At 51.4% G+C, this 11506-nt stretch overlaps 5 protein-coding genes across 5 annotated transcripts; 3 read left to right on the top strand and 2 right to left on the bottom strand.

Annotated features, from left to right (window-relative positions):
- Positions 1 to 442: 442 nt before the first annotated feature.
- On the bottom strand, positions 443 to 2466 carry P170DRAFT_432062 (FMN-dependent alpha-hydroxy acid dehydrogenase). The gene is made up of 4 exons (XM_024848180.1): positions 2149 to 2466; positions 1576 to 2081; positions 844 to 1513; positions 443 to 775 (listed from the first exon to the last, which is right to left on the bottom strand). The coding sequence occupies exons 1-4, from the start codon at positions 2279 to 2281 to the stop codon at positions 588 to 590; spliced, it is 1497 nt and encodes a 498-aa protein (XP_024709722.1). The 5' UTR covers positions 2282 to 2466; the 3' UTR covers positions 443 to 587.
- A 597-nt stretch (positions 2467 to 3063) lies between these two features.
- On the top strand, positions 3064 to 4270 carry P170DRAFT_347454 (3'-5'-exodeoxyribonuclease; the record flags this gene model as incomplete). The annotated part of the gene is made up of 5 exons (XM_024843633.1): positions 3064 to 3099; positions 3173 to 3350; positions 3415 to 3905; positions 3972 to 4162; positions 4219 to 4270. 5 exons carry the CDS (start codon positions 3064 to 3066, stop codon positions 4268 to 4270), a joined length of 948 nt encoding a protein of 315 aa, XP_024709721.1.
- A 1068-nt stretch (positions 4271 to 5338) lies between these two features.
- On the top strand, positions 5339 to 6268 carry yphA (tyrosine phosphatase family protein; the record flags this gene model as incomplete). The annotated part of the gene is made up of 4 exons (XM_024850468.1): positions 5339 to 5408; positions 5532 to 5691; positions 5743 to 5938; positions 5996 to 6268. 4 exons carry the CDS (start codon positions 5339 to 5341, stop codon positions 6266 to 6268), a joined length of 699 nt encoding a protein of 232 aa, XP_024709720.1.
- Positions 6269 to 6815: 547 nt separating this feature from the next.
- P170DRAFT_505180 (uncharacterized protein) lies at positions 6816 to 8669 on the bottom strand (the record flags this gene model as incomplete). The annotated part of the gene is made up of 2 exons (XM_024854267.1): positions 8316 to 8669; positions 6816 to 8252 (listed from the first exon to the last, which is right to left on the bottom strand). The coding sequence occupies exons 1-2, from the start codon at positions 8595 to 8597 to the stop codon at positions 6816 to 6818; spliced, it is 1719 nt and encodes a 572-aa protein (XP_024709719.1). The 5' UTR covers positions 8598 to 8669.
- Positions 8670 to 9126: 457 nt separating this feature from the next.
- P170DRAFT_460561 (putative amino acid transporter) lies at positions 9127 to 11321 on the top strand. Its single transcript, XM_024851948.1, has 6 exons — positions 9127 to 10073; positions 10122 to 10281; positions 10343 to 10354; positions 10408 to 10612; positions 10666 to 11024; positions 11097 to 11321. Exons 1-6 carry the CDS (start codon positions 9144 to 9146, stop codon positions 11126 to 11128), a joined length of 1698 nt encoding a protein of 565 aa, XP_024709718.1. The 5' UTR covers positions 9127 to 9143; the 3' UTR covers positions 11129 to 11321.
- The last annotated feature ends 185 nt before the right edge of the window (positions 11322 to 11506 follow it).

The raw sequence follows: 11506 nt of genomic DNA, 5'->3' as shown, positions 1-11506 counted from the left end.
GTCGAGGCGACCGGGGTTTCCGGATTGACCAGGAGGCTAAGTCTCCCGTGTCAGAAATCAGAATAACTAATCGAGCACTATCGGATTATCATTGGCATGGCGCTGATTGATTGCCTGACTTTGCGCCCTCAACAGTTGAGCCCGGAGAGGCGGTGAGTGGGGAGGGTGGCGCACGTGAGGGCGATCCTTGCGGAGTCGCTCCTATTTATTGCGCGGCGCTAGTCCCGATCGGGGGACCCCTGGATTGCTCCCGTTCCCCTTTCTGCCTGGACATGATCCCAGCTTGATGATTCGATTTCCCTCGCGAACTTCGGCTGGGTTTCAGGCAGGGCTGCAGGATGCGACACGCAGAAAAAAAAGTCTTATCAAGTGCCAGAGAAAACGCAAACAGCACATGGCTCAGCTTCGGCATTCAAAGGCCATGCAGCCTACTAGCATTGCATTAGTCCACTCGCTCTTCCTATTCATCCTGTTCGTCGGTGATATATCTATATCTAGTATATATGTATCCATGTGACTGTGGTTGACGTCAAATCCGCTGTAGATTCATCAATCGGGACTTCGGCGATAGAGCTGCAAGAGCCTGTCTACAGCTTGGGATTGGATGGATGGGATGCCGGTCGACGTCCCTTGGCGACCTTGCGCGCGTATGGATGTAGCCGGGCACGAGGCACCAGGTGGTCGACATCCCCGGTATGCACCAGGTCGGGGCTCGCTTCGTCGAGCGAGGTAATTCCGGTATTGCGCATGGCCGTTTCTAATTCGTCCTTGATAACTGTGCGGTGTGAGTTCTCTCAACAGCTGTCCACCTCGACGACAGGGAAAAGGCTCCTCGTCACTTACTATCTATCAGATGCTCCACCCCCTCTTGGCCGTAGTTGGTAGCAAAGAGCATGCTTCGGCCCATGCCCACCGCCGTGGCCCCGAGGCAGATGGCCTTCAGAACATCCGTGCCGCGCCGGATCCCACTGTCCACGTAGATCTCCATGCGGTCGAAAATCTCCGGACAGCGCCTCTGCAGTTCCAGCAGGGTAATGATCGATGGCGGGCTCGTGTCGAGGTTGCGCCCGCCGTGGTTGCTCAGTAGCAGGCCATCCAGCCCCGCCTCCATCGCCAGGATGGCGTCATCAGCAGACATCACGCCCTTGAGGCAGACGGGGAGATGTGTATGCTCTCGTACCCAAGCCAAATCCTCCCATGTTAGCCCGGGGTCGATGAATCCGGCCATTACCCGTCCCAGACCGCCGCCTTTCTTATCGTTCTTCGCCTTGGACGGAGCCATGGGGACCGACAAGGTCTCATCCGCCTTGACGCGCTCGTCGGCCTCCCGTTTTCCCGGCGACGCGGCATCGACGGTCACGAAGATGGCTTTGATGTTTGGGTTTGCGGAGCATTGCCGAAGAAGTGCCGCCGACTTGGCGCGGTCCCGGTTGACATAGAGTTGGAAGAAGAAACTGGCCGACGGGGCGGCCTCTCTCAAATCGTCCACCGTGTACGAAGAGTTGTTGGAGACCTGTACGTTGCATGATTTAGACGGATGATACTTGTCGGGCTGTGAAAGGTCATGAAACATACCCCCTGCATAATCCCTTTGCTCTCGCAAGCCCTGGCAATGGCCCGTTCTCCCTCGGGGTGAATGAGCTTGGCCATTGCCGCCGGGCTCACGAACAGCGGCAGACTGCAATCCACACCTAGCATCGTCGTCTTGGGCTCCACCGAGCGCACGTTGCGCAGCACCCGTGGGCGGAACCATATCCGGTCGAAGCAGGACTTGTTTGCGTCGCGCGTGAGAAGATCCGTCGCCGCGCTGGAATAGAAGGCCCACGCTTTTTTACTGGCCGTTTTGGCAGCCACCAGTTCAAAGTCGTACGAGTTGATCAGCGTGTGAAGCGGTGGCTTTTCATTCTCTAGGACCACTTGCGGATTCTCCGCTGGAGGCCCCTTCGCCCAGTCGTCGTCGATTGTTGACTCGTCCAGTACGCCCATGAACTTTTGCGGAGGTAGATTAGACTTGAGAACGCCGGGTGTGTGGACTTCTGAGTAGGCCTTGGTGGCATCGCGGCCAGCGTATTTGAGAATAACTAGATCGGGGAGTCGTAGAAGATCAGCGCTCGCACACTTGGATTGGGCAGATAGGGTCAATCTTACTGTTAGAGCCCCCCGGGTGGTCGTCTAGGAAGTCAGTCACGTCCCATACCTGGTTGTCGACCACTATCCAGCATTGTTCGGGAGTATTGTGCTCCGCGACCTGCTTGGTCGACACCAATTTGCTGTCTGTCATGGTAAACGGTGAACGGAACCTCCCCGAGCCAATATCCTGTTTGTCGACCTTTCGAAAAGATAGATCAGATTCTGGCCAGGTTAAGGTCTCAATAAGGAGTGCGACCCAAACGGAGGTAATTGACAGCGAGGAAGGGAATTATGGAAACCCAAGTCGACGAGAAAGCAGGTCCTCCGCATTATCAAGGACGAGGAGTGTGGAGAGGGTCCACTCCGGCCTGCGTTCCGGGGTAAAAGACGCCGACCAGCCCCGGGTGCCTGTCTGCCTGAGTGCCTGGGTGCCTGCAAGTCGGACCATCGCCGATGCCTTTTCGGACTGCCGACCGACGGCTTATGTAACACCACCAGCCACCGAGGCGCAGCTGGGCGTGGCTGGGATCCCAAGATTTTTGCTTTGAGAACATCTCGCTTCAAGGGAGTCGCATCCGCAAACAAGGGCAGCACGCTAACGCTCTTCAATGCACGTGGCTTTTGGCGTAGGCAATCTTGTGAGACCCCTCGGGAATAGTAAAACGCCCCTCTTAGGCTGCGTAAGACGCACGGCTCGGTTGCATCAACGCCGGTCTCTTTCCAGACCAGGTATGTTCCGCACCTGCCAGTTTCGACTGGAGAACTGGCTTCATTCTGGACTCCATCAAACGATGGCGATGAACGGGTGGTCTCGAGCTCACTTTAGACACAGTATCCTGCAGTAGTCTCTTTGTCACACATCAGTCTTTCTTGATTGCTCAACCCCGCCTCCGTTTCTCTACAGCGTTCCCCCGAAACGCCTCACCAGTCAAAATGGGAGACTCGAGTAAACCTTTGAGATACGTCGATGTGGGTTTATTCGTCAATTAATATGAACCTGCCCTCGTTCTCGTAACTAACGGGGATCACCCCTAACCTCTAGATTGGAATCAACCTCAGTGACCCGGTTTTCAGAGGCGAGTATCATGGAAGACAAGTCCATGACAATGACCTAGACGACATCATCCAGCGGGCGCGGGATGGGGGCTGCGAAAAGTTTATGGTCACCGGCTCGGACCTGGAGGAGTCCCGGCGTGCCGTTGAACTTGCCCAGGCCTACCGTATGTGCACCGCCTTGGTGAATCTTATTTTCTACGCCCGGTGGACTGACATGCAATTCTCCAGCGGGCTTCTGTTATGCGACTGTTGGAGTACATCCGTGCCAAGCAAAGCTATTCGATGAATATCCTGAGGGCGCCTCGAAAATGCTGGAAGAGGTGAAGACCATCGCGCTGGAGTCAAAACAGGCCGGACACGCCGTTGCCTTTGGGGAGATAGGTCTTGATTACGATCGCTTGTTTCTCAGCCCCAAAGAACCTCAACTCAAATACTTCGCAGCCCAGTTAGATCTGGCGGTCGAGATCCAGCTTCCTCTGTTCCTCCATTCGCGAGCAGCCAGTGAGGATTTCGAGCAACTACTCGCACCTCGACTAGCGAAGCTCCCCAAACGAGGCCTAGTTCACAGCTTTACAGGCACCTTGGAAGAGATGAATCGAATGGTGGCTATTGGACTCGACATCGGGGTCAACGGGTGCAGTTTGAAGACCGAGGAAAACCTAGAAGTGGTCAAGGCTATTCCGCTTGACCGAATTCAGATCGAGACAGATGGACCTTGGGTTTGTGGAATCTCTGATACCGGGCCTACAGACGAGATCGGGTTGCTAACTGGACTTGGGACGCAGTGCGAAATCCGACCTTCCCATGCATCGGCCAAATACTTGGAAGGGGCAACTGCCCTCCCGAAGGCCGTCAAGAAAGAGAGATGGCAGAAGGGATGCATGGTTAAGGGTCGTAACGAGCCTGTGGCAATTTCTCATGTCGCCCATGTCATCGCCAAAGTTAAGGACATCACCGTGGAGGAGGTTTGCGAAGCGTAAGTGCCTTTCCACCCTGTCGGAGTCAAGCCTTGAACTGATTAATCTTCTTTAGTGCATGGAACAACTCTATTAGAATGTTCGGACTTGGGGAAGAAGCGTCGTAGATCAAAGTTCTGCGTATACTCTTCTCTGAGCCCTGACACCCTTTTGATTTGACTTTCTTTTTTGCTGAGAGCGTAGACATCACCCCCTTGCTTCCTTTTCTTGTCATCTTCCATATACACATAAATTCTGCCTTAGAATTGATCAAGACATCCAGTCTTTTATTTTTTTTATTTTTATTTTTTTTTTTGGCCCCACGGAGATAATGGGTTTAATCAATGCTTGCCCCTTCCCTTTGACTCAACCGAACCCTGGGTCATTTCCAGTGGCTGAACCTCCGTCAAACCATGGCTTTTTCCAGGCCTCGATGACCACAAATTGACCAGTGTCTGACGAGAACATATGAGTCAAACTCGCCTCCGGAGTATACGTGGTAAACTGGCCCCTTTCCTTTGTGGAGGAAAGCACGTTCTGGCATTCAAAGTGGATAGCTATAGAGCTTCTCCCCACCAATAAACCCTCGCAAATCATTTTTGTGTCTTGGATTCTAGATCGCCTTCATCTTGCAGTCTTGAACTTTTCCGGCTTGTGATCTGCTGCCTTGAGTTTGCAGCCGGCAGACGCCTCTGAGCGCAGCTCCCCAGTTTCCTTCTTTTTCATCAGCTCACCGCCCATATCTGCAACTGCACTCCCCTTTTCCCTCTCTTCGCCCCTTCACCTTTCTTTCTCCCTCTGATTGCTGCCTCTGGCATCTGCCTGGAGGTTGAGCTGCACGCTTTGTTACGCGTCTTCTTGTCGGTTCTAACAATTCCATCCCCATTGTTCACAATGTCGGTCCCTCAAGTTCTCGTGTCTATCTGAACCTCGCGAGTTAGACTTCTCAAGTCTTTCTCAGGTTCCCTAGACTCCGTCTATTCGCTTCCGTCGAGGACCTGTTGAATTTCCAGATAAAAAATCAACTTGGTTCTGATCAAGCCACGTTGTGTTTGGAGCTCTGTCGCGTACGGTTTTCGCGTTCCCTATTCTGAGATACCGCGTCCCGAGACTGTCCACGAAGCTTGATCAACTTCTGGATGGAGACTATTAAAGCGTTTTCGAAGATGTCAGGCTCAAGTTCTTCCGTTTGTATGATGGCCAATGCGACAAGGCCTCTCCCGTTGACGGAGAGCACTGCTAATGGCTCGCCTGGTGTGCAGAATGGTGAGTCTCCTGATTCTGCCCTCCCCGCCCCCAAAAGAACGATCCAGGGACAAAAGAAGAAGAGAAAACATTCTTTCTTGTAAATAACAACACGAGTGCACTAATACATCTGCTCTGCGGTAGAGAGACAAACCTATCGTGTTACCTCGTCGATGGAACCCGAGCTTCTGCATTCAGAGCTGCCTTCCAACTTTGGAGAGGTTGTCAAGGGCATCTATCGCAGCGCGTTCCCTCATCCTTGGAACCTCCCAGCTCTCAGGCATTTGGGGTTAAAAACTATTGTGTACGTGGCTTGGTCCTCGTGGTTTGGAGGTTCAATATCCTAACAACACAGCACTCTGGTGGATGAGCCGTACACCGCAAGTCATACGACTTTTCTCGAGGAGAATGGGATCGCACATTTTCGCATCCCCATCCCGGCAAACAAAGATCCTGCCATCAAGACTCCCGACCACATCATGATTGGCATTCTCGAGATCCTTCTCAACAAGGCGAATCATCCTGTCCTTGTCCACTGCAATAAGGGCAAGGTTAGTCTCCAGCTACTACCACATCTGTATGCCTCTGTGAGCTGACCGTTCACCCAGCACCGTACTGGCTGTGTGGTGGGCTGTTTCCGAAAGCTTCAGGGGTGGGAACTACGTGATGTTCTCGGCGAATACCTAAGCTACTCATGGCCCAAGTCTAGAGCGTTAGATGAGAAGTTCATCGAAGCATTCGATGCATCTGGGCTCCGTTCCTTAACTCGAACCACCGGCGCGGCTTTGTGGCAACCGACCAAACCTTCGGAGCAAAAAGAGCGCAAAGAAAAGCCCCAAAGACATCTAATCCCTGCGCCTCACGGAGTGAAGGTGTCTTAAGCGACAGCCACCCGCTGCAAAATGATGACTTCATGACGGCCTGATTATTTCTTCCGATGAGCGAATTTTTCAAGAATTACGAAACTATTGTTTCAAGTTCCAAGAGCAGAGCATTGAGCCGGCGCAACGTTAATAATTGCTATTTATCTTCGACTTTCTAACCCACTTTCTCCTAATCTTTTTACCGACAAAGACACGGCGCGTTGGAATTGGAAGCTATGCTGGAGATTTGACGCACTTGTGTTCTTATCTTTGTTGGTGTACTCTTCTTGATTCCTCTTATTAGACAGCGAAGGACCCTGATGGACGGTCCATTAATGTCATATTCTTGCTCATTTAAGACTTTTGTGTTATAACCATGTATCTCTAGATCTTTACTGCAGTCCGATGTGAGACTCTGGTCGTCTCGGGTCATCATTACTGGGGTATCGCCGCGTTATCATGTTCTGACAATTTCCAATCGCCAGAGTTCTTGAGATCGTTTAGTGCATAATACTAATTCTCGTTATATAGGTATTTTGAGCATTAAATATACCATGCATATGTCTTATTCACAGAGCATTTTATCGCATGCTTCCTCGAAAAGTTCCTCCTCAAACAAAGCTGACTGGTCTGATAAGAGAAGAGGGCTTTCTGGATAGTCGAGACAATTGGATAACATTTCCCAGTTTTGTTGCGAACTCTGACACATCGAGTCCCCTGGGATAAATATGGACTTGTATGGTCGCGCTACCTGGTTCATTTCGCTATCTTGATAGCTGAATAAATCCTCTGAACTGTCGCTACGCTCCTCATCCATCGCCAGAAAGGAACTGGCTTCCGATTCGCCGGAGACGGAAACCTCTTCCTCAGTCCCCAAGTACTGATCAGAGCATCCTCCGTCCTCACTTATTCCAGTATCCTGAGAGTATAAATTCTCTTCCGGTGGTGTCGCAGCAAACAGGATCTCATCTTCAAAAGACTGTTCATCCTCACTCTCTGCCCTCATCGTGGGTGCCGGGATCAGGGGACTGCGCTTTCGGGTGCCCTGCATTGTACGAACCTGGTTGGCAGCGACACGCCAGAGCGAGGCCTTCAACCTGCTTTTGAGGCTCACGGTGGCGGTGCGAGCACGCGCATTGCTACTTACTTCGGACTCGGACTCGGGCTCGCCTGAGCTCTGAAATATAATGGCTTTGTTCTGGAGACTTGGGTCCCGACTATGCTTTATAATTGACGAGAGGGATTTAGCGATGGACGGGATAAGCTGGACTCTCTGGTTCACAGACTGTGAGGGAAAAATTGACATTAGCTGGCCCGTCAAATTTGACTTAATGTAGGTGCGTTCGGGGAAGCTCACTTCGCGGTATCCGGGACTGAAAATCGAAGGCGCAATCCGGGATATAGGTACTAGTGCTTGTTTTGAAGAGCTCTGCACCTTCGGAGGGCATTTGTGAGAGGATTCTCCAACGATCATGGTTTCCAACGCGGCGCTTATCAATGTACTAAGCTCTTTTGAGGAGCTCAAGTAATTGGGTGCCGGATGTAGGTCGGTTTCTGGGATCAGGCAGTGGAAGGCTTCCAATTCCTTTGCGACAGACTGTGGCTGGTCTGGGCATATCTGAGCCTGCTCAAATTGAATGGCGGTCTCTGGACTTTGGGGAACGAACGCAATCTTTTGATGGCTATAACCGGTATGTCGAATGGGCGCAAGCGCTGTTTCAGGGATCGGGCAAGATGGTAGTAGGTGACAAGTGGGCAGGCTCGAACGGGTATACTCTAGCCTCACTTTGACTGTTGATAGGAAGACGGTAGGGCAAATATCGATAGGGGGTGCATCGCCGGGGCTTTGTAGCGCGGCCGGTATTCTCGACGTCTTCAATATCGTAGATGTCCGATTGCTTTTGCGTAAGTTGAATGATAGGTGCGAAGTTGGAGGGTAGTGTCCATGCGAGCCGTCATTGTAATCTGCGGACGAAGCTTCGAGACCGAGCTCTGACCAGAACTACAAATCCAGCATGAGATGCGTACATGCGAAGAGATCCAAATTAGTTGCTGGATAGAGTACCTTCGACTTGCAGAGAATGTCGCCCAATCGAGAGACGAACCTCGAGCGTGAGCTAGACAACTCTGACTCTGCATCAAAGCTGATGTATAAATGTAGTTGAAGGGAGGCATCATTGTCGACCCATATGCTTCCTGCAACGAGCTCTTTTCTGAACGACTCGGTGCTCCATGGGTTCCAAGTCCCTGGCGGCGTGGAAATGACCGCTGAAGCGTGGAGGATAAAATCCAAGTCGGAGGTGGCTAACGAGAAGGTTTCTGTCCCGAGGTCAAAATTGAATGTCATTATAGTAAGAGCATCTATAGGGATTGCCAAAAGACAACTCGGGTATACATCATGAGGTGTAAAGTGTAAAATCAGTGTGGGTGTGGACCAGCTTGGAAGCACCAGAAAGGGAGTAGTAGATGCCTGTCGGCCTGAGATGGCAACAAGGCACAACGAAGTCATGTGGAAAGGCAGACATGGAAAACGACGGGACTTTCCATTTCCACTCTTCAAGTTGCTCTCGGTGCTGGAGATATACAATTTCAATCCTCCAAGATATTGAATTTAATATTGGCCGTTGAGGACAATATTTTCTCGCATCCTACCCAGATGAACCTGCGCCACTTATCTCCCAGACATCGAAAGAAAGAAGAGAAAAAACAGTATCCTGAGAAAACGAAGTCTGTTTGGACCCGAAGAGAAATTATTGACAGCCTATTGACTTATCTTATCTCTATAGCTCCTTATCGATAAGACATCACGTGCACTCCCCCGTGATTACCTGGCCCCAAAACATCCATTTACACGTGGAGTTGTAACTGTCAGAGGACAACATCACAACCCGCAATGCCCAGGGATGAAGGACAGGAATCGCTCTTGGCTGATCATGATGGCCTGGACAGGCCGGATGATTCCTATCCATTCCCACGAACCCCTGGCGACGAGCATGAGCTTGTAGCCCATCCGGACCCGGCCAACGCAGCCCCGGTTTCTCCCTCCGCAGTCCCCAATGCAGCGCCGCAACAGTCCGCCATATCCCAGCCCACGCCGGACGGACAACGTCGCCCTCCTCGCACCACAAATCGAGTTCGATTCGACCTTGAGGACGATACGGAAGATGAGCAGCAACCGGCCGCATATGCTCGCAACTCGGAGGACTCGTCGTGGCTGGAGGATGAGGATTACGCTCGCGACGGCGGAACTCGGCCTGGAAGACACCCCAGAGGACAGATGGTGCCTCTTCTGACGGACATTGAAGCCCCGAGTGTGACCCTTGCGACGTCCGAGGATTTCTTTCCCGAGCAATACCTGGAGGATGCGCGGCCTCGGAGCGGAATGCGCATGGCATTCATGAACATGGCCAACAGTATTATAGGCGCCGGGATTATAGGTCAGCCCTACGCACTGAAGCAGGCCGGTATGATGATGGGCCTTGCGCTTCTGATTGCCCTGACCATCGCGGTGGATTGGACGATCCGTCTGATCGTGGTCAATTCCAAGCTGAGCGGTGCGGACTCCTTCCAGGCCACGATGCAGCATTGCTTTGGTAAAAGTGGCCTCATCGCCATCTCAATTGCCCAGTGGGCTTTTGCATTCGGCGGGATGATTGCCTTCTGTATTATTGTAGGAGATACCATTCCACATGTGTTCAGCGCCATGTTCCCCTCCCTCCGGGACACGTCATTTCTCTGGCTTCTAACCGACAGGCGAGCTACCATCGTGATTTTTGTCCTGGGCATCTCGTATCCGCTTTCTTTGTATCGAGACATAGCGAAGGTTTGATCTCCCGCGATCTCGGACCTTCAACTTCTAACAGTCAGACAGCTCGCAAAAGCCTCCACATTGGCCTTGATTAGTATGGTCGTGATTCTGGTGGCTGTACTCACGCAAGGCTTCCGTGTTCCGTCGGAATCTCGAGGAGAGGTCAAAAGCCTGCTTCTAGTAAACTCAGGCTTTTTCCAAGCCGTAGGAGTGATTTCTTTCGGTATGTCATCCTGTCACCGTGCTAGCTGCCCGCGAGACTTTATCAAGCTAACCTTGTACAGCTTTTGTTTGCCGTAGGTAGTCCTGTGTCTTTGGCTAGATCGTGAAGCAGACTGACCGTTTAAAGACCATAACAGCCTTCTCATCTATGGGTCCTTGAAGAAACCAACTATGGACCGCTTCGCGATGGTGACCCATTACTCCACGGGAGTCTCGCTGCTGATGTGCTTGACAATGGGTATATCAGGCTTTCTTTTCTTTGGCTCGAAAACCCAGGGCAACGTACTCAACAACTTTCCGTCCGACAACATCATGGTTAACATTGCGCGATTGTAAGACTTCGTGACCGTCTGCTATAACTATCGGTGGAGCTAACGTGCAGTAGTTGCTTCGGCCTGAACATGCTGACGACATTGCCTCTAGAGGCGTTTGTATGTCGATCAGTCATGACAACATATTACTTCCCGGATGAGCCGTTCAACATGAACCGTCATCTGATCTTCACCACCGCGCTGGTTTTGACTTCGATGGGCATGGCTCTCGTTACCTGCGATCTCGGCGCGGTCTTTGAGCTGATCGGGGCAACCAGTGCCTCTGCATTGGCATATATCTTCCCGCCTCTGTGTTACATCAAATTGAGTAACAGCAGCCGGAAGGCGAAGATTCCTGCATACTTGTGCATTGCCTTTGGAATAACCGTCATGGGCGTTAGTCTCCTGCAGGCCATTGCCAAGATGATCAGAAGTATGTCCACGACCTCCATTCATTCGTCACGTTCGAGAATAAGATTACTGACAGCCGACCCTCGCTTTATAGATGACGGAGGCGCAAGCACCTGTAGTGCCTAATCATTGTAAATCTGTCTTATTCCCCGGATAAACTTTTGTTTTACTGCTCTTAGGCAACTGTACATAGACATGCCCATGCCTGTACCCAAAGCTCCAGGGTCTCATGGGTCACCATTTCTGGTCTTTCTGACTTCTCTGAGCTCGAAGGAGACTCGATGTATTACTGGATCATTTTAGACCAAATGTAACAAACACTTCGTAAATAGACAAATCAAGTGCAGCCATAGATCACCACATAGTCCTCTGGAGTCAAGGAAATTGCGTTCATTGGAGGTTCATAATTGAGCATGATATGGCCTTAGATATGGGCATCAATCAGTAGACACCGGTTGTGTCCTTTAAATCTACATGTCTTATACAATTTCACCGGCGTTTCCT

This window comes from Aspergillus steynii, assembly GCF_002849105.1.
Source record: "Aspergillus steynii IBT 23096 chromosome Unknown P170scaffold_1, whole genome shotgun sequence".
Classification (NCBI taxonomy): domain Eukaryota; kingdom Fungi; phylum Ascomycota; class Eurotiomycetes; order Eurotiales; family Aspergillaceae; genus Aspergillus; species Aspergillus steynii.
Note: the sequence above shows the minus strand (reverse complement) of the source record. Positions and strands in the feature narration are given on the sequence as shown.